We start from the raw sequence: 23,789 nt of genomic DNA on the forward strand, positions 1-23,789 counted from the left end.
GGACAAAGTAACAAGGGCTGGCCTGATATCTCGCATTCAATCAATCCTGCTATTTCATTGAGTTTGTTTCATTTATTCTTGCATAGAACACCCAGTGGGAGCAGAACACTCTGACCGGGCCGATTATAAGTCACCACGTTATCTATGCATGCTTCCTGCATACAGCACGATTTACAGTCACAGTCAAAAGCAGTGGTCGAAATCATCTTTCCCAGCAAAAGCGGAGATAAAATGGGAGAAAATAGATTTAAATACACATACAAATCTGTACTTATTATGTTTGTAATGCTTTGATTAAAGGCTGTTAATCTAATGATCACTTTATATTGTTAGAGTCACAGCAAAGGTCATTTTAAAATAACCTACCAGGGCACGGGTTGGACTGGTGGAACGGGAACGGATGGGGCTGGCACTTCTGCTTCGGCTTTTACTTGGTGACCACTGAATCAATAAAAATGCAAAGGTTACCAATAGAAAGGGAGACAATTTACACAAGTTTGGAATAATTCCATCATTCTACAGAAACTAAGTACAGCTCAGTAAAAGCTGACTTAAAAAAAAGATTTACTGTTAAAAAGGATAGCAATAGCTTTTTATCTTATGATTAGAGGGAAAGTAAGTCTGGGGAATATTTTTATTCCCCTATTTTATAGAAAGAAATATACTCATGGATTTTTGTAAAACATCTGTTTAATTGAGCTGGGTCTCTCTCCTCGGCTGCTCAAGCATGGAGCGCCCTTTGAGACCTGGAGTGGCTCCATTGAAATAGTAGAGGTCACAACTTCTGGCCAGCCTTAATAGCTGATCTGGAGTTGCAAAGCCGCAGCAAAACATGCTAAAAGATAGGGATGCAGAGTATCCAGCATGGTTTCCTGGGCTCGCATAATTAGACTACCAGGCAAAATATTTATAAAATGCCATTTTGTTTCTAAATTTTTTTTTAATGTACTGGTTACAAATTCCACATGTGCTATTAGGAGTCAGAGCCTCACCATTAGGCTAGCAACCATCAGATTTAAATTTTAAAAAAGTAACAGCAATTTCTTTTTTGAAGTAAAATAGTGAATCCACTCACTTGCTTCCAACCATTACAATAGAAAAATGTGGAGTACGTGAGGAGCAAGATAGGAGCATATGTGGCCTATGTGCCATGTGGATCTGAACTGTGCCAATTTGAGAATATTGAATAGTTAACCCTGTCACCAATTTGGGTCATTTCAGCCTCAGATTTTGTTTCTTATTTGGCCCTCTCTGCTGAAGGTTTTAATTAACAGCAAAGTGGCCAGTCCATAGCCAGGTTAGCCTGTTACAGCCCACAGTTGGCCGTTTTTCTCCAACCATCTATAATTGCCTCTAGGTTACTCTACTCACCAGAGCTCCTCTTTTTGTGAATGCTTCTCCCTTGGCAATGACAGAGTTGTTTTCCATCAGGGCTGGCCAGATGTGATAAACCACCAGAGGAGCAGTGAAATCAGAGTCATAGCTGCGGCGATATCTGGAAGGGATGGAAAAATTGTTTATGTCCTTTAAAATTCTACACCCAGTCGGAAATGTACAAAAGTCTTCAGTCTTACAATAGATCTGCACAATGAGCACTTGTAAGGAAATGGCATTCTTGTGTAAATATTTTCCTTCTTCCTCTTGTTGTCACTCCATATTCTTTACGTTGAATTTTAACATTATGTCAACATTTTAGTCTGGGATTGGGTGTCATTCTTGGCTCAGTAGTAGCACTGTCACCTCTGAGTCAGACGGTTAGGGGTTCAAGCCCCACTCCAGAGACTGGAGCACATAATCCAAGCTGATACTCCAATGAAGTACTGAGGGAGTGCTGCACTGTTGGTGGTGCTGTTTTCGAACAAGATGTTAAACTCCCATAAAAGATCCCATAGCATGTTTTGAAGAAGAACAGGGCAGTTATCCCGGTGTCCTGGCCAACATTTATCCCTCAATCATCATCACTGAAACAGATTATAATGTTTGTGGGACCTTGCAAATTGGTTGCGGTAGTTCCCTACATTACAACAGTGACTACTTTTCAGAAGTACTTCATTGGCTGTGAAGCGTTTTGGGACGTCCTGAGGTCGTGAAAGATGCTATATAAATTCAAGTTCTTTCTTTATTTTTACTTTGTCACTGCTTGGGGTGGTAACACACCATTATTAAGCCAGTTTTCTATAGCTGTATTTGAGAAAAGGCTGTGTGTATTTGTGAGCAAACCTGTTTCACATATAGGCACAGGCACTTTTAAGCTGGCAACCTTACCAACAATATGGTTTCACACCTACAGTACTTCTTTGTACTTCAGGGTACCTTGATTCCTTAGATGTTTTACAATTTGTGCCTAGTTATTCCATCACACATGTACATGAAAGCAGTCGTTTACTAACTTTGCCTTGCGGGTGGGGAACCTCACCCACCAGAACGCTTAACAAAAATCCCAGCACATCAGAAAGTTACCCATCAAAACCAATCATTTTCGCTAATTTCTGAACAAACAAAAATGACTAATTTAAAATAAGTGTTAATACATTGACTCTGGACCCCATGAAATCTCATGGCATCAGGTCAAACATGGGCAAGGAAACCTCCTGCTGATTACCACCTACCGCCCTCCATCAGCTGATGAATCAGTCCTCCTCCATGTTGAGCACCACTTGGGGGAAGGACTGAGGGTAGCAAGGGCACAGAATGTACTCTGGGTGGGGGACCTCAACGTCCATCACCAAGAGTGGCTCAGTAGCACCACTACTGACCGAGCTGGCTGAGTCCTGAAGGACACAGCTGCCACACTGGGCCTGCAGCAGGAGGTGAGCAAACCAACAGAAGGGAAAAACCCTACTTGACCTCGTCCTCAACAATCTACCTGTTGCAGATGCATCTGTCCATGACAGTATTGGTAGGAGTGACCACCACACAGTCCTTGTGGAGACGAAGTCCCGTCTTCGCACTGAGGACACCATCCATCATGTTGTGTTGCACAACAACCGTGCTAAATGGGATAGATTCAGAACAGATCTAGCAGCTCAAAACTAGGCATCCATGAGACGCTGTGGGCCATGAGCAGCAGCAGAATTGTATTCCAGCACAATCTGTAACCTCGTGGCCCGGCATATTCCTCACTATACCATTACCAACAAGCCAGGGGATCAACCCTGGTTCAATGAGGAGTGTAGAAGAGCATGCGAGGAGCAGCACCAGGCGTTCCTAAAAATGAGGTGCCAAACTGGTGAAGCTACAACACAGGACTACATGCATGCTAAACAGCGGAAGCAACATGCTATCGACAGAGCTAAGCGATTCCACAACCAACGGATCAGATCAAAACTCTGCAGTCCTGCCACATCCAGTCGTGAATGGTGGTGGACAATTAAACAACTAACGGGAGGAGGAGGCTCTGTGAACATCCCCATCCTCCATGATGGCAGAGTCCAGCACATGAGTGCAAAAGACAAGGCTGAAGCATTTGCAACCATCTTCAGCCAGAAGTGCTGAGTGGATGATCCATCTCGGCCTCTTCCCGATATCCCATCATCACAGAAGCCAGTCTTCAGCCAATTCGATTCACTCCACGTGATATTAAGAAACAGCTGAGTGCACTGGATACAGCAAATGCTATGGGCCCCGACAACATCCCGGCTGTAGGGCTGAAGACATGTGCTTCAGAACTAGCCGTGCCTCTAGCCAAACTGTTCCAGTACAGCTACAACACTGGCATCTACCCGACAATGTGGAAAATTGCCCAGGTGTGTCCTGTCCACAAAAAGCAGGACAAATCCAATCCGGCCAATTACCGCCCCATCAGTCTACTCTCAATCATCAGCAAAGTGATGGAAAGTGTCGTCAACAGTGCAATCAAGCGGCATTTACTCTCCAATAAACTGCTCACTGATGCTCAGTTTGGGTTCCGCCAGGACCACTCGGCTCCAGACCTCATTACAGCCTTGGTCCAAACATGGACAAAAGAGCTGAATTCCAGAGGTGAGGTGACAGTGACTGCCCTTGACATCAAGGCAGCATTTGACCAAGTGTGGCACCAAGGAGCCCTAGTAAAATTGAAGTCAATGGGAATCAGGGGGAAAACTCTCCCGTGGCTGGGGTCATAACCTAACACAAAGGAAGATGGTAGTGGTTGTTGGAGACCAATCATCTCAGCCCCAGGACATTGCTGCAGGAGTTCCTCAGGGCAGTGTCCTAGGCCCAACCATCATCAGCTGCTTCATCAATGACCTTCCCCCCATCATAAGGTCAGAAATGGGGATGTTTGCTGTCAGTTGCACAGTGTCCAGTTCCATGTGCAATCCCTCAGATAATGAAGCAGTCCATGCCCGCATGCAGCAAGACCTGGACAACATCCAGGCCTGGGCTGATAAGTGGCAAGTTACATTCATGCCAGACAAGTGCCAGGCAATGACCATCTCCAACAAGAGAGAATCTAACACCTCCCCTTGACATTCAATGGCGTTACCATCGCTGAATCCCCCACCATCAACATCCTGGGGGTCACCAAAGACCAGAAACTAAACTGGACCAGCCACATAAATACTGTGGCTACAAGAGCAGGTCAGAGGCTGGGTATTCTGCGGCAAGTGACTCACCTCCTGACTCCCCAAAGCCGTTCCACCATCTAGAAGGCACAAGTCAGGAGTGAGATGGAATACTCTCCACTTGCCTGGATGAGTGCAGCTCCAACAACACAAGAAGCTCGACACCATCCAGGACAAGGCAGCCCGCTTGATTGGTACCCCATCCACCACCCTAAACATTCACTCCCTTCACCACCGACGCACCGTGGCTGCAGTGTGTACCATCTACAAGATGCACTGCAGCAACTCGCCAAGGCTTCTTTGACAGCACCTCCCAAACCCACGACCTCTACCACTTAGAAGGACAAGGGCAGCAGGTACATGGGAACAACACCACCTGCATGTTCCCCTCCAAGTCACACACCATTCCGACTTGGAAATATATCGCCGTTCCTTCATCGTCACTGGGTCAAAATCCTGGAACTCCCTACTTCACAGCACTGTGGGAGAGCCTTCACTACACGGACTGCAGAAGTTCAAGGCGGCGGCTCATCACCACCTTCAAGGGCAATTCGGGATGGGCAATAAATGCTGGCCTTGCCAGCGACGCCCACATCCCATGAACGAATAAAAAAATAGCGAACAAAATATGGTCATATGAATAAATAAAGTTTTGGTAAGCTATTATGACAAACTGTAATTTTTATGCTAAAAAAAAACACAAATCCTGGGAATTGGAAATAAAACCAGAAAATTCTGGAACTGCACAGCTGAAACAGATAGATAAAGGCTTTGGGTAGGGCCTGAAACTTTGACCTTCCTTTATCTTTCACATGTGGATCAATATACGATGAATTTTGGTTTTATATTTGATTTTGAGGTTATCATAGAAGTGGCAGAGCAGGAGCAAAGTGATACTGAATTCTGTCTTAATAAAAAAACAGAAAATACTGGAAACACTCAGCAGGTCAGGCAGCATCTGTGGAGAGAGAATTAGAGTTAACGTTTCAGGTCGATGACCTTTCATAAGAACTTCAGTTCATTAAAATGCCATCTAAAAAGGTCGATTATTGGCATAATTTCCAACTGTGTCAACACACAAAGTACCAGTAACGTAATACATTGAAAATGTCAAAATGTCCCAAAACCATCTGAGTTGCTTGCTTGTCTTGCCATTGTGATTAAAATTATGCTAATCCCTCCAGACTCATTCCCCCCTCCCCAAAATGAGGACAGTTCCCCCTTCAGTTGTGGCATCATTCATGATTTATGTATCTTTGACATTCATGGACTCCCTATAAATGAAATATCTCTGGTGTGATATGTTAGGTTCGCTTCCTTTCTAAAGGAAAGGATTGCATTTATATAGCTCCTTACACGATCTTAGGACATCCTAAAGCACTTCACAGCCAATGAAGTACTTTTGAAAATTAGTCACTGTTGTAATGTAGGGAAACAGGGCAGCCAATTTGTGCAATGGTGGGTTACTTAGAATGTGCTTTCTCCAGATGTGTAGAAGGCAATGCCAGTATTTCCCATCACAAACACTATGGTTTTATTCATTGTGATAAAATGAAGGGCACTCTCACTTGCTCTCATTGAAGAGTTCACCATCTGTCGTGAAGGCAATGTCAAGTGGGGGCTCCAGCGTCTGCATGGCAAAGGCTACACGGCACACATCGCGGATAAAACTGCTGATCAATATGAAGTCGACCTCAGGTGGGAAGGAGATCTTTGGATTGACGCTCATGCTGCGGATCACATCCTGTTGAAACATGAGTTGATATTTTTACAGGCTACCCTATAGTTAAACATGTCTCATCCACTATAAATGTCCCACAAGAATGCTGGTGAATCAACATGTGACTTTCAGCTCCAACATCACAACACTGTAGGCCAGTTATAGTCAGTGGCTGTTCTGCAGTTTTAGAAAAGTTCACTAAAATAAGTTAGAGATTCAAAGCATACCTTTAGACAGGGAGGGTATTAATGGCCATTCTCCAAGTGTTGAGGAGTTAAATTGAAAACATTTAAAAAATATATTTAACACATGCTAAAACTTGGTTTACGCTCCAATATCTAAATTTTATTCAACATTTTGAAATCCTTACAACTTCGGGACAGCAATCCACTAGTGCACTTAGTCCTGGTTGTGATTGTGGTAAAATAGTGCTAATGTGGCTTGATAAATTAGGGATGGGCAATATTAGGGATGGGCAATAAATGCCGGCCTCGCCAGCGACGCCCACATCCCATGAACGAATAAAAAAAAATGAAGAGTCATTAAACCGTATATATGCCTACATTGTACTGCTATGTATACATTAAACTCAATGGCCCCCAAAAATCCAGAAAGGGGCAGGCCTCAAAACAAATGCCAAGATGCGTTCCCTGGGAATCTCCGCCAATGTCCCCAGCAGACTCTCCAGGGTCAGGGGAAAGTTCCCTAATTTGCCTGCCAATGGCAGGCGCCCATGCCATTAGGGATGAATCTAAGGCACCTGCAATAGAAAACATGCCAGAAAGTTGCTGAGGTAGCCAGGCCAGGGCACAGGGGCAGGATGTTGGGGCTGCTCCCTGAAAACAAATTTAAAAAGTGTCTCCTGCTCTGCATTCCCAACCTGAACCTCTAGTTGGGCCCCACTTCTGTCTAAGTCGGTCGGTATGCCTGATCTGTCGTGCTTCCACCAACCATGCACCAAGATGCAGGAACCCTGATGCAAGGGGCTTTAGCCCTACCCACCTTACAATGATGGTCAAATTTGGGCCAGGTGGAGGTTGCACCCCCAACAGGCCATCCCGTATAAGGCCAGGATCCAGCGTATCCAGGTCTCTGCCCAGTTTCTGGCCCTTCCGGTGAACTCCTGCTGAACCTATGCCGGGAGTGCACTGGAAGGACAGTGGATTTTCAGGGACCATTAGAGTATACCAAGAGAGGTGACATACTGTGAAGCCATGTCAGAGTGACAGAAAACAATTGGTCAGCAAAATACTATGAAAATGCTTTGCTGCACTTTTTTTTTAAAAAAAGGGTTTGGTTTTAAAAGTGGAACAGGCTCAAGCGGCTGAATGGCCTAATTCTGTTCCTATGTAAGATTCAATCCAGTTATTCTGGATTTGTCATTGGCTTGCCCCACTGACCCTTTTTCTCTTTCAAAAGTAAAAATTGCAACCATACTAAACTAAACTAAACGGAGAAGGCTGATTTCATTAGAAATAATTAAATGTGTGTGAAGGAAAGGTGAACTATTGAGAGTGTGTATTCCTTAGTGCCCTGTAGTCGCATAGGATTTCCATGAAACCAACAGCCACCATGAATTGGTATCTCTTTTTGCGGGTTAAGTTTTAGAACATGGACCCTGAAAATCCAGTCATTCAAACTGTAAATTTGGTGGCAGTACGCCAGAATGACCGGTAACTAGACCAGGAGCTGGATATGCCAGGTTCTGGACTTGAGCTCATTTCCAGAATGGCCATGGGAAGGGGCGGAGCCTCCGTACAACCCAAACATGGCTATCATTGTAGGATGGAGTGTGGCTAGGGTAGGGGACTCCTGTATCGCAGGCCTTCATTGGGACCAGACATATGGTGAGACCGGGCACACTTCATCAACAGGGGTAGAAGGGGAGTCTACTTGGAGTTCCATGCCATGATCAAGACCAAGAAACCCAAAGAGGAGCTGATTTTTTTCAAAGTGGCAACCTTATGCTGTTTCTGGGGGGGCAGGAGGGGAACCTGTTACCCCACCCCTCCCCTCACCAGATGAGTATCCTCCACCCAGACTTTTCAGCCCTCCCTGTATGGTGGGCACTTCAGATGCAGATGGAGTGGACGCCCGCTAATGGCAGTCTATGAAGTCAACTGAAAAGAAAATTGGGTGTAAAATGGGCTGCCAAAGCGCGATGGTCCATTTTGCACTGCCGCCCAAGAGGTATTTAATAAGTTTACTTTCAATGAATTGTAATAGTTAAGGAAGGGGACTTGGTATTCAAGGATATCACTGTACAGTTATTTCCAGCTCGTGCAATTATTCTAAAAAATACTAGGGTATGAATTACCATTGCAGATGTTGCTATATAAATGAGTAATGAGGAATTTCAAATTCCTCTTTCTCTAGAATTTTAATGGAGGCATTAATTAACACCTCTGTTAAAATAATGGAGAAAACATTGGTTATGTGTGAATTTAATGTCCATAAATAGCCAACAGTTATTTCTATCCTACATTTTGTTCACTAATCACTTTTATTTTCTTAGCCTGTCCTGATATTTATGAGATCAACCCAGCAAGCATAAGAGAATATTTCTGCAATTTTTAAAATTTTTCTAATCAACATGAATTATAAATGTTTGAATGTTGTATGTTAAACAAAGACTGAGATTGAAAGATTCAGAAATACTGTGGCTCTTTTTGATTTCCAATGTAAGTAAATGGTTAGTATAGATTATTTAATTTAACTGGATTATCTTAAACAATAGTGAAAAGGTGTACATATAATAAATGGAATCAATTGTACAAACGAGAGCCTACAGCCCACTTGATGTATCTTTCAATGTATTTTCATTAATACATACATTGATGCTGGACTGGACATCATAGAGATCCAGGTTGCGAATAATATAATCCATCACAGCTTCATCTAGTGACTCTGGCCCAAGGTGAGAAGGAGAAAGTGTTTTCCGTACTCGCAGTTTGAATTGTCGGAAAGCCATTTTGGCTGCTTGGAATGCCTCCTATGTTCAATGGGAGCAGCAACAATTAGTTTAGAAACAAGAATTACTCTGTACTGTTTGATATTTGTAAGTCATTCCCATTTCTCGGATATGCACCACATTGATTTAAGCTAACAGTGCATTCAGTTCTGTGTTTGCCCCTTGAGTTGTGTAGCATCATCCTCAGAAGAAATACAAGAAAAATAACTTGCATTTGACTTAAGGAATCAAAACAATTTTTATACTATGGCCCGTAATAACATATTAAATAATTTTTACAGGAATCTTTCTGCTTGTTCCTTCTATGCTCAGTGGGTAATTGTACCACATGATGTGATACCGAAAAATAGAGATCAAGAAGGTCAAGGGTTTAATTCCTGGTTTGTGCTGAGTTGGCTTATCTAAACTGGTTTGACAGTAGGGGAGCTATAATTAGTCTCAGCATCCCTGGGCCAGGATTCCAGCTCCTGATTGTCATCCACTGCTGGAAGTGGGTATGTTGGTGCTGGCTGAGAAGAGGATTGAGTTTGGCTGTGATGGCTTGCACAGTGTGCACCCCATGGACACTCACTGCCTAGACTTACACAGGAAGACTGGTTATTAGTGTGAAGTGCTGCAAGGTCACCACCACCCACAAAGCCATATATGGAGATCAGCCAATACTAACGGGGGGAAAAAAAATTCTGTTCATTACATAGGTATAATATTTAAATCTTAACTTTTAAATCACAATAGCTGTTTCCCCTTTATTGAAAGGCTATGGAACAAATCTGTGCTAAAAAGGCATTCCTCTAGCAACCACAGTGCCTCTACGAACAGGAGACCTAAATTAACCAATTTGAATTATGCTTGCACTCACAGTCACAACAACTACATAAACAGTGATTCCCCCACTCCATTTTTTTGAGATGACATCTTGGGATTAATGGCAACTTGCGCACCAGTGCTGAAAGTATTAGGAAGTGAAAGCCAGTAATGCTGGGTCTCTGCCCCATTTGCGCATTTCCTGGGACATACCCAGCATGGAAATTCCACCTGAAATGGGAAGAAGCATTTACATGGTATTGAAATGGTGCTGGAAGGACGTCATTACGCCTCCCTCTATGGATCCTGCCAGATCTGTGCCAGTTAGGAATTGCAGGGGCAGAGCTGTCTCTTCAGATGGCAGGATCTGTAAAAGGGGCAGCCAGTATTTTCCAGCAACTTTCACTTGCCTCAGGCAAGTATTTTTTTTTCCTATTCCTCATGCAGCAGGCCTGCGCATGCAGTGGTAGAGGCCATTTTGCTGCAGTTTCTAACAGAAAGTAGGCCAAAACAGCCGTCTGCAGACCAGTAGCAATGCACAACACCTATGTCCCGATTTGGAGCGAGCACCAATACCCAGGCAGTAGTCCCGCCCAGCACTTAGCCAACATATTAACCAGGTTCTGCAAAGGTCAAATCAGAAGTCTGCAAACAGCGCACTGCCCAATTTATGGTAGAGCAAGGAAAATTGGGGCCCACATCGTCTATAACATCTCATTATAATCCACTATATTCCTTCTTGCCCCCATTCCTGTTTTATGACCCTTCCAAGCAATAAAATGTATTATTTGTATTTATTTCTGTTATACAGTTAGATGCAATTTATATATCAGAAGCAAAATACTGCGGATGCTGGAAATCTGAAATAAAAACAGAGAATGCTGGAAATACTCAGCAAGTCAGGCAGCATCTGTGGAGAAAGAAACAGAGTTAACATTTCAGGTCGATGACTGAGTTCTGACGAAAGATCATCGACCTGAAATGTTAACTCTGTTTCTTTCCCCATAGATACTGTCTGACTTGCTGAGTATTTCCAGCACTTTCTGTTTTTAATTGCAATTTATATATGTTGTGCATCTTCTATCTTATCCCAGTTAACAGGTATTTTAAATATAATCAGCTTTCATGGTCACAAACCTTCAAAACGCTGCCTTAGATTCATCACAGGTGGAAAACTGTATATTTGGCACAGTTCAAAAAGTAAGAGTTTCCTGTTGCAATACAAAGACATCTTTCCTGTACTGCTATCACGTTAGGATAGAAATCATTTTTGAGGAAAAATTACCTGTATGTCTGTTGCACGGTTGTGACTATAGATCTCATCTTCTGTTAGAGCAACGGGCCCTTCCCTTTCTTCTCTACCCTCTGATTTTCACCATAAGCAATGGACAATTAACTATTCCTCTCAAGTAGCCTCTCACTAACCTACTAGCTCAGTTCCTGCTCCCCAACCTTAAGCACCGCATTAGTTCTCTAATGTTGTAGAGATAAAAATATGAACATATTCCACACTTCAAAAACCAGTACCAGATGCAGAAATACTGCCGTCTGAGCTGCCACCCAGTGCTAGTATTTGTGCCACTGCAACAAATATCGTAAGTATGTCCTTAAAGAGGCCGTGTCACCCTGTATAGTTGTTGGGAAAGATTTTTTCCTCAGGATTATAAATAATGATTGTTTTGTGATGCAAATAACTTCATCATTATTGAATGTGTGTGTGATCAGCGGGGGTTAAATTGGTTAACCCAAAACCGGGTACGGGTATCACTATCTGCGATTGACCTGCACCTGGTGCTTCCTGCGGCAATCAGGACGAGACATTCGTCCGGCCTGAGGACTTACCCGACAGCAGCGTTAAAAACCAGGTCTGACACGAGGATTCAAAGAAATGCACACTTTCCACCAGCAGGGCGAGCCCCAATCTATTAAAGGGAGGATGTCTCTTAAAATCTCTTAAAAGGTAGCCGGTGCCTGTTACTTGCTAAAAACAACAGTTGGCTGTCTGCATGGAGTCTGAACAGAGGTCAGATCATCGCACACGTAAAACACAGATGCAGGTCCCATCCCTATGTTTACAAACTGATGAGTTATGTTAAAACATTGAATAAAGGTTGTGCACTATTAAATCCCACATCCTCCAATCTGCATGCCAGACCTCACCAATCTGCTGATCTGAGTTTATACCAGGCCTGCGAGAATGCGTTCACCAAGGTTCTCTGCTGATGCACTAGAAACATTGATGCAAGAGGTGGACAGAAGGAGGGACATCCTATATCCGCAGGGGACGGGGGTGGGGGGGGGGGGGCAAGAGGCCCTCCAGACATATGCCCAAAAGGCCAGTGGGAGGCAGTGAGGAACAAAGTCAATGCCAGGCGCACAACAGCATGAACATGGATGCAGTGCAGGAAGAAGTTCAATGCTTTGACATGAGTGGTCAAGGTGAGTGAGGTGAATTGTCAAGTGGCCTCCTACCAACTGCACCACTAGTCGCATCCACTGCTCCACGCACTACACCCCCCATCACCCGCATACCAACAAACTCTTTCCATCAGTACTCAACTCTGCCAATCAGATGCCTCCTCTCACCCTTACAACTTGCCACTGTTTCAAGTCGCCCACCCACAACTCACAGGCCACACACACTGGAAGTTATTCAACCATGACAGGCACATCACCCAGACACGTGTCCCACTTGCTTGCAGGAGAAGGTGGCGCATAACAGGAGGCAGCAAGTGGCATTCAGCCCCTCAAGCCTGTTCCGCCTTAGCCCCATATCCCTTAATACCCTTGGTTCACAGAAATCTATCAATCTCAGATTTAGAATTCACAATTGAGCTAGCATCAACTGCCATTTGCAGAAGACAGTTCCAAACTTCTCCCACCCTTTGCGTGTAGAAGCGTTTCCTAATCTCACTCCTGCACTGCCTGGCTCTTAATGTTAGGCTTTGTCCCCGCATCCTAGTATTCAAGTATAGGAGACCTCCAGGAACAGTTTCAAATGCATCAGCAGCAAAAAACAACAATCCAGCAACTAACCTGTAAATCCTGGATGGTCCCTTTAAATAGCACTGGTGGGGGTCCTCCAGCACTCTAAAACATGTTCAGAGGATCGTGGTTAAGACTGTACGTTGAATTGAGCATTAAGTTCCAAAATGGTGTCTTATCACTTTAAATCAGCATTGCACACTGTATCCATTTTCTCCTTTACATGCTGCTGGCATTCGTTATTTGCACTTGCGCTAATACCTATACCAAGATGACGTCCGGCGCACGTCACGCTAGAAACATGCGTTGGCAGCCAAGACGCCATCTTGGCACTTCAAAAGGCTGCGTAGCGCTGAAACAACGGGCGCTACACGGCCCAATTTCTAGCCCATAGTGTCATGCAAATTATAAGGTGACATTGGCCCTTTCCCACCCCATATTACCGGCAAATATAGAATCACATAGAAATTACAACACAGAAATAGGCCCTTTAGCCCAACTAGCCCATGTTGGTGTTTATCCTCCACATGAGCAGTAGTCCCAAACACATCTGCCCATTCTGTTCCCATATCCCTTTATTCCTCTTTCCTTCAACCACCTATCTAATCTATTCTTAAATGTTGACATGGTCTCTGCTTCAATCACTAATTCCAGTAGTGCATTCCCCTCACAACCATCTGTGTAAAATTTTCTCCTTCTTTCTGTCCTAAATCTCTTTCTTTTTATCTTATATCTATGTTCCCTTGTTCTACACCCCTCAATCACTGGAAACAGTCTTTTTCTATCTATTTTACTCCATCCCTTTATACTTTTTAACATCTCTGTCAAATTACCCCTTAAGCTCCATTGTTCTAACAAAAACACGACTGAATTTTCCAGTTTTTCCTCCTATTTCTGACAATACAGGAGGTAGTGGAAGGGTTGAGAGGTGGTGGAGGGATAAGTTGGGTGTTGTCAGCATACATGTGGAAGCTGAACCTATGTCTGCAAATATTGCCAAGGGGAAGCATGTAGATGAGGAAGAGGAGGGGATTAAGGACAGGTCTTTGGAGTACTCTAGGAGGTAACAGTGCGAGGGCTGAAAAAGAAGCCATTGCTTTGGCCAAGTTTGGATAGGTTAGAGTGGAACCAAGCGAGGGTAATCCCACTGAGCTGGCCAATGGAAGAAAGGTGTTGGAGGAGGATGGCGTGGTCAATCATGTCAAAAAGGAGAGGAGAGATAATGCACCGCGGTCACAATCACAGAGGATGTCATTTGTGATTTTGGTTAGGGCCATTTCAGTGCTGTGGCAAGGATGGAAACATGATTGGAGTAATTCAAACATTGAATTGCAGGAAGGATGGGCACAGGTTTGGAAGGTGACAACACGTTCAAGAACTTGAGGGGAAAGGGAGTAATGAAATAGATCAAGTAGATGAGTTAAATGTAGATGACTCCCAAGGTGCTCACCCACATTTAACTCATTTACCTGATCTATTTCATTACTGTCCTTTCAACATGAATTAACTAAATATAGGGACAGGAGTAGGCCATTCAGCAGCAAGACCCTGCTTCACCTTTCAATTAGATCATGGCTTATCTATATCTCAACTCCATTTACTCACCTTTACTCCATATCCCTTGATGCCCTTACCTAATAAAAATCTATCGAGCTCAGTCTTGAAAGCTCCAATTGACCCAGCATCCACAGCCATTTGGGGGAAAGAGTTCCCAATTCTACTATCCTTTGTATGAAAAATTGCTTCCCGATTTCCCTCCTAAATGGCCTAGCTCTAATTTTAAGATCATGTCCCCTCATTCTTGATTCCCCATCAGAGGAAGTAGTTTCTCTGTAGCTTCCCTATCGAATCAGTTTAGCATTTTAAACACCATGATCCGTTCACCCCTCAATCTTCTATACTCAAGGGAATAAAGCCAAGTAAATGCATTCGGTCATAATTTAACCCTCAAAAATGTTTCACAGTATATTAATACATCCTACATGACAGCAGTATGATGGTTGTGGTTATCATGTAGCTGGTTTTGGACTGAACAAGTTGATTTCTGAGTGAGCAACGAGAAATTTTTTAAATAAATTAGTTACTGAGAGAACAAAGCCCATAATGCAGGACACCACCAAGGCTGAAAAAGAGAAGAGACAATACAAGGTGAATCAGGAAATAATGATTAGTTGATGCCAAACTTGGGATTTTAAAAGCCTGAAATTTCACCCCCATTGGTTCTTTGAAAATAGCTGTTCTATATAAAATGTGAAATATTAAAATTGGTGTACAGTATGTGTTTGAGAGATTTCAGAGAAATAGTCTGTGAAAGTGAAGCAGCATTAAAAAAAAATGTCTGAGACTCCAGCCCCAGCACAGAGTTTCGTTGAACACAGATCAGAAAATTACATAGAATTTTACAGCACAGAAACAGGCCATTCGGCCCATCAGGTCTACGCGGTGTTTATGCTCGACACGAGCTTTCTCCCACCTTACTTCATCTAACCCTATCAACGTAGCCTTCTATTCCTTTCTACCTCATGCACTTATCTAGCTTCCCCTTAAATGCATTTTTGCTATTCGCCTCAACCACTCCATGTGGTAGCAAGTTTCACATTCTCACTTCTCTGAGTAAAGAAGTTTCTCCTGAATTCCTTAATGGCTTTATTAGTGACTATCTTATATTTATGGCCCCTAGTTTTTGACTTCCCCACAAGTGGAAACATCTTCTCTACATCTATACTATTGAACCCCTTCATAATTTTAAAGACCTCTATCAAGACACTGCTCAGTCTTCTCTTTTCTAGAAAAAAGTGTCCTAGCCTGTTCAATCTTTCCTGATAGTTGTACCCACAGTTCTGGTATCACCCTCGTAAATCTTTTTTTCAGTGCTTCTATATCCTATTTGTAATATGGAGATCAGAATTAATTGTGGTCTAACCAAGATTCTATATAAGTTTAACATAACTCCTCTGCTTTTGAATTCTATTCCTCTAGAAATGAAACCCAGTGCTTTGTTTGCATTTTTTATGGTTTTGTTAACCTGCATTGTCACTTTTAATGACTTGTAATCTGTACCCCTAGATCCATTTGCGCTTCTATCCCATTTAGGCTCTTATTTTCCAAGGAGGACGTAGCCTTCTTGTTCCTCCTACTAAAATGCACCATCTCATACGTATCTTTATTGAAATTCATTTGCAATTTACACACCCATTCTGTAAGTTTGTTAATGTCGCCTTGTATTTTGTTGCAATTTGTGCATGGAGGGCGATACATCTTAATCGCAGAGTTCCTGACTTGCTGATCACTAAAATTAATGACATTCTCCAATCCACACTGCCACCGAGCAGGAATCCATACTGGGAGTGAAGCCTCCAAGAACTGGACTTTTGTACAAAATAACTGAATCTCCAAACCTGCAGAGCTATCAGAAGATGCTTTACTATTATCATCAGCCTTACTGCAATGTGTTTCTCTGCAATATCTCTCTACTTACTGTTGTGGCAATGAATATTATTCTCTGCACCATCTCTAGATCATCAACATAACGTCTAAGGAGATTTTGTGCATTCAGACGTTCATTGGCATAAAGATCATTGAAGCGGGAAACCAGTCGCGCATGACGAGAAGCACTAGTCAGTTTACCATAGGTTGGTGGTGAGTGACTGGTCATAGATGGAAAAGAGATAGGAGAACGGCGTCCTGAGATTCTAAAAGAAAAATAATTGCTGGCATTACTACATATCACAATAATAAAACATGGGGCAGTGCTTCACAATTAACAAGTATACCTGCTACACTATGAACAACCTTATTTATTATTTTCTGGGTAGCTGCTAACTCTCAGGGGGGGTGGGGGGGGGGAACAATCCTTAGACAATTTACAGTGATCCCTTGCATCTTTCCCACTGTCTGATTTTTCAACATAGATACCGGCACAGGTTTTAAATCTTTTTTAGGATTGGGACTTTTCAGTTTCCACTTTCTCTGCTCTCATTCATTCTTCTTCCTCATCTTGGGTTGTATTTCCTCTGTGTGCTATGTGTAATAAAATCGCAAACTGTTTCGAAGGAACAGATTTCTGCTTTCATTACACAAAGGGCAGAAAGAAAATCTTTCCCCCTTGTTTTTATTTGACTCAGTGGGCAAAGATTTCCTCGCTTCATTATTTGTAGCAAAAGCATAAACACGTTCGTTATTCTTCCATTTACAATTTTACCTTAAAATAGTTCATGGAGAAAATTATCCTCCAGTGAGTAGGTTTGCAGCCCTTATGGCTTTGTAACTGTAGGCTGTAATGAAATAGTTAATGCTACTTTGATATATATCACTGCCTGATTGATCTCATCCAGTTAAACACCATAAGATTAATCTGATGCCCACGATAACAGTACTATAGCCGGGATAGGGAGGAGAAGATTGGCCAGGGTTCTTGCTTCTGATTGCTATCCTCCTTGCTGGAAGTGCACACGTGCGGATATCAGGTGAGTATAAGATCAGGTTCAGCTATGATGCCCCCATCATCAAATAGCTTGCTTGCGCTCACTGTCCGAGCTCACACGTGATTAATTGTCACTAATAGCCCAAGGTGCTGGAAAGTGCATAGTGCCCCTGAAACATAATAGAGGAGACAGTAAGGGAGGTGACAATATTGGTGAGAAACAAAAGGATTGACTGGCAAACCAGGCAGCTTGTTTAATTATTTGAGTATAATATTATTTTTAATACCTTTTACTAAACCTGGCATTGGAACTTTAGCTTTGGCCCCTATTTGTACATCTTACTCTGAGGATCCCAAAATTCAGCTTCAATTTCACTACTGCTCCAACTGAGAATAAAGAAGCTCAGATATCAGGTCATCATCTGATTAGAAGCAAACCTCAGCTCATTCAAAGTCACAGAAATATCCTACAGTCATATGGATTCCGGTGTGATACCATATTGAAAAAATGAAGGGACGTGGGACTTGGCTGTGTGTGTGATAAATACGCTATTATAGTGAGCACTGCAGAGTGTCCAGTTACACAATGGGTATCTTTAGATTTTAAACATTTACTTGAACAAAAAATAAATTAAAGAAATGGAAGACCCACCTTATGTTGATGCACAGCACAGTCAGGCAATAATGGCAGTTGTGCCCAGTACAGAAGCAATTGGAGATCAGGTCCTCAGGGGTGAACTTCTCTGTTCTGAGAACATTTTTCTCAGGCAAAATGTCTTTAAAATATTCAAAGCTGCCCCAAAATTAGACGAGGGAACCCTCGGGGCAATTTTACGAGTACTTGCTGATAGCAGGGACCGCCAGTACATATTGTAAAATCACAGGCAGAGTGTCTCCAATTTTCCGATAAACTCTGGCAGCATGCAAGGTTCCCCCATCACCAGCACGTACTCGGAAAATGATCTCCACCCCCTTCAACCCTACCCCCCGCCCCCAGCATTGCTCTGTTCACTTTACTAAGGAATGTTTTTTTGTAAAATGGAAGCTGATAAAAATTATTTATCCAGCTATCCTGAGGACTCAGAGGTAAATTCCCTTTCCCTGAGCAGTGCAGAGCAAGAAGGTCTCAGGTTTAATCCTGGTCCATGCAGAGATAGCTGTTTTCATCTAAGGCATCAACAATTGGCCACAGGACCCCTGAGTTAGAGAAAGGAAAAAACAGCCAGGATTCCTGCTCCTGATTGCTACACAGCAACCCTGATTAAAAGTGCACACGTGTGGACACCAGGTAACAACACAGTTGGGCTCAGCTGTGATGAAAATTTGGAAGGAAGAAAATCATTATTTCTGAGTATCTTTTGATCTGTAGTATTTCTGTCAAAACTTTAGGGAGAGCCACACTCAAACATGTTATGGAGCTTGCAGTGCTTGAAAGTAGTCCCCTAATAAAGTATTATCATGCTGGAATTATTACATTACTCTGGACACGACAGCCATTATGTAAATTCCACATCAGTCACCTTGCAGCTCAATGGCATTTCATCTGGAGACGTTGAAGAGGAAAAAAAATGTCTTATCATTTAAAACTGGAATTGTCAGGACACTGCTGGGAGTAAAACTGTTTAGGTGTTAAATTCAGATCAGATTACCTGTCATTGAATATATCAGATGCAAAGTGAACGCTCTTTAAGAGATGTCAGTGCAAGCGATAACCTCAGGCCCAATTTTAACTGCGGGCCAGTTTTCGATAGGTGAGTTTTGGTGTCAGCTCAAAATTCACTCACTGCAGCAAAAAAATAGGCCCGGGGATATTTTAATTCCTGGGCCTCATTTAAATGCCACTGGCTGACTTCTCACCCGTTCCAGAGGGAAAATCGGCAGCAATTTGCATGGCTCAGAGGCTGCCCACTGAGACCAGGTAGGTGGTGGGATCGGCTGATGGGCCGTCCCACAGAGGGGCGAGATCGCAGCAGGGGAGACCTAAGATTTCCTTGGGAGGAGCACTCCTGCTCCTCCTGGCCTCACAAGGAAAGTAAAACAAAATGTTTACACTTATCTTTTGAGCCACTTCTGGCACAGATCCACTTCTTCGCTGGGTTGGCCTGGTGGGAAACTAACTGCCACTTCCCACTCAGGCTACCTAGTAAAAATTGCAGGTGGATCCTGATGACCTCATCGGGACCCAACATGCATATATTACAAAGGACCCCACTGACTTTGGGCGGGTTTTCCTGCCATCTGCTCAATGGAGCAGGTTAAAATAGCAGCAAGTCAGCTCCTGCAGGCTTCAGGGTGGGTAAGTGACCTGGGTGATTTTAAAAGCCCACCCGCCCAGTTTCCGCCTGCCAGCTAAAATTACCACCTTAATTTTAGCTCCATTGACAACTGACAATTTAATCATTCAAATCCATAGGAGAAATGTATCCTCAGCTCATACAATCTTGGAAGAAGTAAGATGTTTCTAGCATTTATTCTTAATGGAGCTCCTCCAAATTACCTGCTACTTGGATGATAAAAATGTGAGAGTTCAACTGAATCAACGGTTTAGATATTGTAGGAAGCACCCATTTGTTTTGTGGAAACCAAAGCAACATGGTTCTCAATAAGGAGAGACTGTTAAAGATGGGTGGGGATTGGGGGTCGTGTGGAGGGGCGAAGGGGCTGTACCTTTCCTGCAGCAAGGATTTCTCTGCAGATAGGAAGGCGACTTCATCCTTTAGTTGTCTGATCTGCCGCTCATAGTCATCCAGTACATCCACCTTTTGTTTATAAAATCTCACTTGCTCTCGAACAGCTCTCAGCCTGGAGAATACAGGACACAGCTTAGGGAATGGCGATAGGAAAGTCACCTGATTAAATGGCTACATTTAAATATAATGGGGCCAATTTTCCTCTATTTCCTAGGTCTCATTAATGAGCAAAGCTGGCTGATCAATCATTGATGGAGTGCCCTGGAGTACTGTGGACCTGCCTGGCTCAGGAATTGGATCACCGCATCAGCTGCTTGCCTCTTTGCAACCGAATCATGGTTAGCACTGGCCCCCGAATATATGAACGCGTTTTCAATCTCACAGGTTCCTCGTCGGCTATAGTACGGACATCTACTTTCACTGTGTTGGAAGGAGCTTGCCATGTGACAGCCACCTTGATGTGCAAGATGTCAAGCAGGAAACCTACTCATCACAACAGCTTAATCCAAGTCTCGTGTGGCACTTTGGCAAAGAGATGTGTCTGCAGTGAGGCTGATTCCCTTTCCAGGATGCTCAGGGACAGCTCAAGGTAGACCAGAGCCCTCCCCTCCGACAATTGTTACCCCTTTTGCCATAAATTCACCTTTGCACATGGGCTAAAGGAAGTTTCTGTCTTATGTTAAGAGTTCTGAACCATAAAGAAGAACTGTTAGTACACATTTCTTATATGCCACAAGCTTAACCTGCACTGGGACTTTGCTATGATTAAAGAAAGGTGAAAAAAAGCAAAGCTTTATCCTCTTTCAGCACAGTCCCAAAGGACTCTGTCTAAGCTGAAGTTGGCATCTTATCAAGACCTCAGGTACCAATATGAATCAACAGTTGGACAGACACCCTTCTATTTTTCAATGCAACATTTTTTTTATGCATGAAATTGCCAAAGATTATTTAAAGACTCGAAGCTTACTCAGCTCTCAGTTGAATTATTTCATCCTCTGTTGCTAGGAATGTTGTAGCTGATTTGTTCTGAGTATCATCCAGTTCCAGATGAGCTTCTGCTAACCTACAGCATATAGAAACCAACAATGACCCAATGTAACAAACTAAAGGAACAAAATGCCCATAGCACTAGGCTAGTAAGTTCTGAACAGACCTTCAAATGGTCAATTTTTAGCACAGATTTGTGCCTTCTGTGACTAGATTTTTTAAAATCTTATTGGGGAAAAGATCCCTAGTTTGAATTTTACCCACAGTGCCAGAATTAAAATACATGGAATAATAGAGTAAAGAATCCTCCCTTCTCCAAGCAAACAAAATATTCACTAGAGCCCCTCAGGAGGTTTTTATTTCAAATATGTGATATTGTACAAGAGTTAATTTTACCAATTCTTTCCAAAATATAGTAGAAGTGATGAGTTACATCTGTCCAGACATTACAAGGAACTGGCCCTGTAATTGAGGATGAGTTGTTTCTTTTTTTTTGTTACTGAGAAACTTTGCTGAAAGAACGGTGGCGGGGGGGGAATTTTAACCCCCCAGGATGGGCGGGAGAGGGGCAGGCAGGTGGTTAAATTCTTAAATTCTGAAACCCGACCCCAACACGCTGCGAACACGCCGCCTTCTAGTTTAACCGGGGTGGGTTTGGGGGCAAGCGAGTAACCCGCTCGAGAGGCGGGTCAGTAATTTAAATATGTTAACGAGGCTGCGTGCCTCAGATTTCAACAGACTTTTACACGTAACGGCTGCGGGCCAGGTTTCCCAGGGCTCAGGAAACGCAGCAGCTGAAGGGAGGTGAGAACGGCCAGATCCAGCAGGTAAGTGCTTTCCCACCACTGCTTGTGGGCAGGAGGAGCAGGAGTGCTTCCCCCCGACCCCCCCAAGCAAATCTGCAGTGATCGGCTTCCCTCTCCGCGATTGGCCGACTCCTCCCCCACGATCGGCCAACCCCCCCCTTCCCCCCACCCCCACCACAGTGATCTCTCCCTCTCTCCCTCCGCTTCGCTCCCGGGCTGCAGCCTTCCAGAGCAGGCCTTCCTGCCCAACAGCCTGGCTGGCTGCCAGCCGGGAAACAGAAAAAAAAATTCAAACGAGGTCCAGCCGCTAAATTCCGCAACAAGTCAGAAGGTGTGGGTTCAACCCCACTCCTGGGCTTACACACAGAATTTAAGCCGACACTCACACAGCGCTAAGGGACGGCTGCATTGTTGGAGGTGCCACCATTTGGATGAGACATCAAACTAGTGCCCTGTTTTCCTATAGATTGCTGGATGTTAAACATTATGAGGTCAATTTTAGGATGGCCGTGCGGGTCTGTTCGTGGCCGGGGTGGGGGGGAGGGGGGGGGGGGGGGAGTTGCTAAAAATCGGGGAATCCCGGAGCGGGTCCGGAGCTCGGCTCCAACCCGCCCACTTCCGGGTTGCCCAATGACGCACTTAGATGCGCGCGCAGCCCCCGCATGCAGGACTCCCACTGGCAATTTAAGCCGGCGGGATCCCACTTAAAGCAATTATTTAGATAGTTCAGGTCATTTGCAGTCCTGATTGACATGATATTTTAGGAGGGGTGGGATTTTCATCTCAACAGATCGTGTTTCCCGTACTGGTGGAAACACTCTCAGTTGAAACAGACATATTACAGCCACCAGCCTGTGGCAGCTGCAAAGGTCCATTTGACAGGTGGTGGGGGGGGGGGGGGGGGGTGGAGGGGAGGAGACCCTCACTCATTGCAGGAGGCCACTCTGTCACTTTGGACAAAGTTTGGCCTCCACCACCCTCCTCCTAACAATCAAATTCACCAACTTGGGTCTCAACCCCAGGGTGCAGACACATTTACCTACCTTGCGGACCCCCTCAAACATACATCTTCCGGATGGGGGCCGCCATAGTTGCAGTCATGATCTCATTGGAGGACGAACAGCATCACAGCCTCGCCGGCCACGCCGTCCACCTCAGACACGTGGAGCTCTGCAACACAGTGCTGTGACACATCCACCTGCACAGCAGGAGGGAGGGCAACTGCAGAGAGAGATGCATCGCAGAAGGCACTACCCTCGCCACAGGGTCCACAGACCGAGGCTCAGCTTCCTGGACCTCTCTGAGCAGCAGTGCACACGGAGGCTCAGAGTCACTCCACATGTAGTCGTGGACATCTGCAGCCTCCTTGATGCCGAGCTGCTCCCGGCTGGTCCGAGCACCATCTTCTTACCTGTCGCTGTCAAAGTCACCACTACCCTCAACTTCTTCTCCTCCGGATCCTTCCAGGGTGCCACTGGGGACATCGCAGGCGTCTCCCAGTCGTCTGCACAAAAGAGCCCTGCAAATACACCTGCACCCACTCTGCAGTGACCCAATGGGTGGCATCAGGTGTGGGTTTTCATGGTGATCCTCAGGAAAGGGAATTATTGCACAAGCCAGACAAGATTTGCAAAGACGTGACAGTAATGGTGATAACAACATTTAATGTGAGTGGCAAAAGAAACAAATCTAAATGAAAAACATGACATTCCGTCATAAACCCTTGTGCATCCCCTTTGTGCTCACAAAACCTTAGCCTTACGTTTACAGGAACCCCTACGTGGTGCTACCCCTGTGGCTTCAGCAGAGGTAGTGGCAGGTTGCCCTTGTCCATGCCCTGACCGATGAGGTGCTTT

The 23,789-nt window shown here is 44.1% G+C and overlaps 1 protein-coding gene across 5 annotated transcripts in view; it reads right to left on the reverse strand.

Moving 5' to 3' along the window:
- Window positions 1-23,789, reverse strand: part of spata18 (spermatogenesis associated 18) — an 80,255-nt gene that overhangs the window by 18,313 nt on the left and 38,153 nt on the right. For 4 of the 5 annotated variants that reach the window (XM_067987637.1, XM_067987627.1, XM_067987620.1 and 1 more), the window contains 8 exons: window positions 21,108-21,203; window positions 20,118-20,252; window positions 16,506-16,719; window positions 13,079-13,132; window positions 9,101-9,259; window positions 6,116-6,291; window positions 1,372-1,495; window positions 367-441 (listed from right to left, as the gene is read on the reverse strand). In XM_067987637.1, the coding sequence (XP_067843738.1) occupies window positions 367-441; window positions 1,372-1,495; window positions 6,116-6,291; window positions 9,101-9,259; window positions 13,079-13,132; window positions 16,506-16,719; window positions 20,118-20,252; window positions 21,108-21,203 (1,033 nt within the window). The remainder of the gene's footprint in view (window positions 1-366; window positions 442-1,371; window positions 1,496-6,115; window positions 6,292-9,100; window positions 9,260-13,078; window positions 13,133-16,505; window positions 16,720-20,117; window positions 20,253-21,107; window positions 21,204-23,789) is intronic. The other variant, XM_067987649.1, reaches the window with a different exon arrangement.

Source organism: Heptranchias perlo, chromosome 1 (genome assembly GCF_035084215.1).
Source record: "Heptranchias perlo isolate sHepPer1 chromosome 1, sHepPer1.hap1, whole genome shotgun sequence".
NCBI classification, from domain to species: domain Eukaryota; kingdom Metazoa; phylum Chordata; class Chondrichthyes; order Hexanchiformes; family Hexanchidae; genus Heptranchias; species Heptranchias perlo.